The sequence below is a fragment of the Apaloderma vittatum genome, unplaced genomic scaffold (assembly GCF_000703405.1).
Source record: "Apaloderma vittatum isolate BGI_N311 unplaced genomic scaffold, ASM70340v1 scaffold11962, whole genome shotgun sequence".
NCBI lineage: Eukaryota > Metazoa > Chordata > Aves > Trogoniformes > Trogonidae > Apaloderma > Apaloderma vittatum.
In genome coordinates, this window is record NW_009703116.1 from 9,096 (window position 1) to 12,901 (window position 3,806).

Below are 3,806 nucleotides of genomic sequence, written 5' to 3' on the forward strand. Positions count from 1 at the left end.
CACCCAGTGTATGTGGGCTGAGAGTAAGATTCCTGCAGCTTGGCAGCAGTGACAGACTGACCCTGTGAGATGCCCAAGGGCAGGGAGCTCCTATGTGCTCACCCCGTGGCCTCGTCTTTAGAGACAGCTACTGTCTCGGGAATACAGAGGTACCTCAGCCCTTGCTGAGCTGTCCAAGTTCATCAAGTTGACTGTCACTCAATAAATTAAAATTATTACCTCACTTTTCTGAGCAGCCTGGTCCAGTTATCACTGGGCCATGGTTGATGATGCCCAAGGGCAGGGAGCTCCTATGTGCTCACCCCGTGGCCTCGTCTTTAGAGACAGCTACTGTCTCGGGAATACAGAGGTACCTCAGCCCTTGCTGAGCTGTCCAAGTTCATCAAGTTGACTGTCACTCAATAAATTAAAATTATTACCTCACTTTTCTGAGCAGCCTGGTCCAGTTATCACTGGGCCATGGTTGATTGGAGGTCCCTGTGGAACCTGTCCCTGTGTTGTGCCTGTTCACCAAGGTGCTGCTGCTGCTGTTGACATCTCACTTCTGTTATACAGCTTTGATTGCAAGGAGCAGGGACAGGCCCAGTGTCTTCTGGATGTCATCCACTGCAGGGCCACCTCAGGGCAGATGTTTGCCCATTCAGACCCAGTGGATGTCACAGCTTCTTTCTGAGAGCCCCCCAAAGCCTGGTGTCCATCTCAGAGACGCTTTTCTGCCAGGCACGGAGGCTGCTGCCTCTCCCTGCCCTGCAATCCCTTTTGCTACAAGGCAGGGACCAATCTTTCCCACCAGTGCCCGCTGCCCCTTCCCAGGGCTGGGCACTGCATGCTTCAGTGGGCACGCGGCCGTCCCCGCGGGAGCAGAGCTGACAAAGCCTCCAGCAGCGCAGGGCAGGGACCGCACTGTCCAAAGCAGCCGATTGCGTTATTGCAATTGTAAGTTCACTGTTGCAGGGATTTGTTGTGTTTCTCATGATGACATGATGGTGCCTTACCGTGTGCCGGAACTTGTGGACAAGGTTTTCCAGCCATCGATGGCAGTAGCAAAAGCACTGCCATCTGCCCAGGGAGCTGGAGGGTGACGGGGTCTCGTCACCGCTGCCACTCAGGGCAGGGCACAGCCTCAGTGAAGGACACAGGTGCCTCAGCCTGCCCTGAGGGGTGTCTGAGCCCATAAACATCTCTGCAAACACTGAAGAAAACATTAGTGAGTTTAAAAGTCCTTTCAGGCAGTTGCAGAGTGTGAGGTCTCCCCTCAGCCTCTTCTTCAAACTCAACAGCCCCAGCTCCTTCAGTCACTCCTCACAGGATTCATCCTCCAGGCCCTTCCCCAGCTCCGTCGCCCTCCCCTGCACTCGCTCCAGCCCCTCGAGATCTCTCACCAATGCCCAGCACCGGGGCACAATCACCTCCCTACCCCTCTGGTCAGTCTTCATTGCCAAGAAAATGGGAGAGTCGTATTGTTGGCCACCACCCCTCCACGGTAGCTAAAACTCAGGGTTAATGCTTTTAAGAAACTGCTTCAGTCACTAACTGGTGAGATTTTTCTGTGGTGGGTATAAGTACTCTGGGCTCAGAGAGCTGCCCAGGCTCAGCCCAGGTTTGTACACAGGTCTCAGCTGAACAGAAGACCCCACAGCTGTAACTTGAATTAAAATTACTGGAAGTTTTTTTTAAAAAACCCACTTTATGAAAGAACGCAGAAGTGAGGACATGCCAGAGCTGGCCTGGCCAAAGCCCCTCCTTGCCAAAGGGACTCAAGCCAGCAGCTCGCACTGAGAACCCAGCACCAGGACCCCCGTACTCTTCCAGACCCCTGCACAGTCCTTGAGTCCCAAGCCTCTTTATTTTCCTTCACACAGGATGAAAGCAAAGATTTTGCGGCCAGTTCCAGAAGAAAACAGTACAGCTCTTCTGAGTATCTCTCGCAGGCTGACACACGGGGGAAAAGGCCGGCCGCCAAGACGGAGCTGCCAGACCCCGACTCCAACCCCCCCACAGCACTGGGTCTCCAAGTGGAGGAGCAGGTATGTGAGTTCAAGGACCATCCAGAAAAGAGCGTTACAAGGCAATAAGCCAGTAACTGAGCTCTCGGTAACATAGCTTAGAGAACTTGTCCAGAATGAATGTAAAGCTTCTAGGAAAAAACCAGTCTTAAATTAGCACTGCTCAGAGGTAGAGCAGCTACTGTGTTGCCTCAGTCAATTAGTCTACTCTTTTTCTACACTGGTAGAAAAGCACTACCTTATTTTTCTGTTCTAAACTTGTTTCAGCCAGCTTTATGGCTAAAATTCTTTCTCCAGGGAATAAGAGGCACTGCACCTGTCATCCTGTGGCACACAGTGGACAATCAGGGGTGGAAAACAACATCTGGAGTGACAAAATCAGAGCCCCTGGCTTACCTGCTTCAGCTGGCCGCTGTACCACTAGGGTATTTGTCTGCTGCTGCATACCTGCTGCTCTGCCTCCTAAAACACAACTTCCTGGACACACAAAGTAGTGTGAAGTGGCTCACATGATAGTCACTGTGACTTACTGCCTGAAATACGAAAAAAACGCCATGTATTCTAGCCTCCTCACAGGGTGCTCCCTTCAGAGGAGGTACAGGCAGACGTTAATTCCTACGTGCGTGCTTACATCTGTACAGAAGACTTTCTGCTATTCCCCCTTTGCCTGTGCAGCTGCCCAGAGCCAAGTGCACCTTTCTATTTATGAATCACCCACAGCAGGAAATATCTTCAGACCTCAAACCTGTTGTCAGCGCATCTTACTGGATGTGCACAGGAGTTGCAGAGTCTTGATGTGCGAGCAGCAGGACTGCAGCAAGGCAGCCGAGAGCCCTACACAGTCACACCTCTCGGTGAAGTTGCACAAGATTAAGAGCCCAGAGGGACTTGGTGTTTAGAGATAGGTAATGTTTGCACTAGAGAGCAGAGAACTTGACGCTGTCCTTGTTGGTAGCTGAGGAGGGGGACACCACGGCAATGCTCTGTGTGGTCACAGCGGCGTTACCCACAGTGACATTCATCTGGCCAGATGCAGACTCCCGTACCTGAGGCTGTGCTGCGCTTCCTTTATCTGCACAGACTGGGACAACAACAAATAAAAACCTGGGTTAAGTCAGGTCCCCGTACCATGCACAACAACATTTGGATCTTCTGGCCGGCCCAGGCCTCCAGCAACTGCAACAGGAGCCTGAATGCCTTGCCCGGGGAGGTGTGATCTGACCTCAGGTCAGCTCCATCTCCCCTGTGTTGGCAGGTGTTGTGCATCTCACCTGCAAAATCCTCCTGCCGGGTGTGGAAGTATGTGCAGGGTGTGCTACAGCATAAAAGAAAAAAAGATGATAGACAGACCCTATGCCAGGCAGGGTCTCTCATTCTGCTTTGGGCTAGGAGCCTAATGGGCTTTGGGATGGCTGCCTAGGGGCAATCACCGTGCTTTTCCAGAGAGCAGAACTGCTGCTGGAGGCAGCTGTGGGTCCTGGCCGGTCTGTGATGCTGCAGGGTTGTCTCTTACAGGGTGCTTCGCGTGCCTGCCGGACCACATCTCGGCAATGAGTTGTATTCCCTTCCCCTCAACGAACACAGTGCACAGTGGAGCAAGAGGCAGGACAGTCCCAAGCTCACGGGCATCACACCAGTTTGTAACCTCTCCAGAAGCCTCAGCTAGCCTGAAACCAGTTTTCTAATGCGATTTGCAAGGTACAGGAGCTTTACCAGAGAATTCTTTTTCTTCATTGCTGAAGAGGCAGCTGCAGAGACTTTGCTCAGGGGACTCCCACTTCTCGTCTCTGTACCTGCAGT

General features: G+C 52.4%; 1 protein-coding gene across 1 annotated transcript in view; it reads left to right on the forward strand.

Annotated features, from left to right (window-relative positions):
* LUZP1 (leucine zipper protein 1) overlaps nucleotides 1-3,560 on the forward strand; it is an 11,200-nt gene extending 7,640 nt beyond the window's left edge. Inside the window, 2 exon segments of the mRNA XM_009864509.1 lie at nucleotides 1,863-2,027; nucleotides 3,522-3,560. Of these exon segments, the coding sequence (XP_009862811.1) occupies nucleotides 1,863-2,027; nucleotides 3,522-3,560 (204 nt within the window).
* Nucleotides 3,561-3,806: the final 246 nt, after the last annotated feature.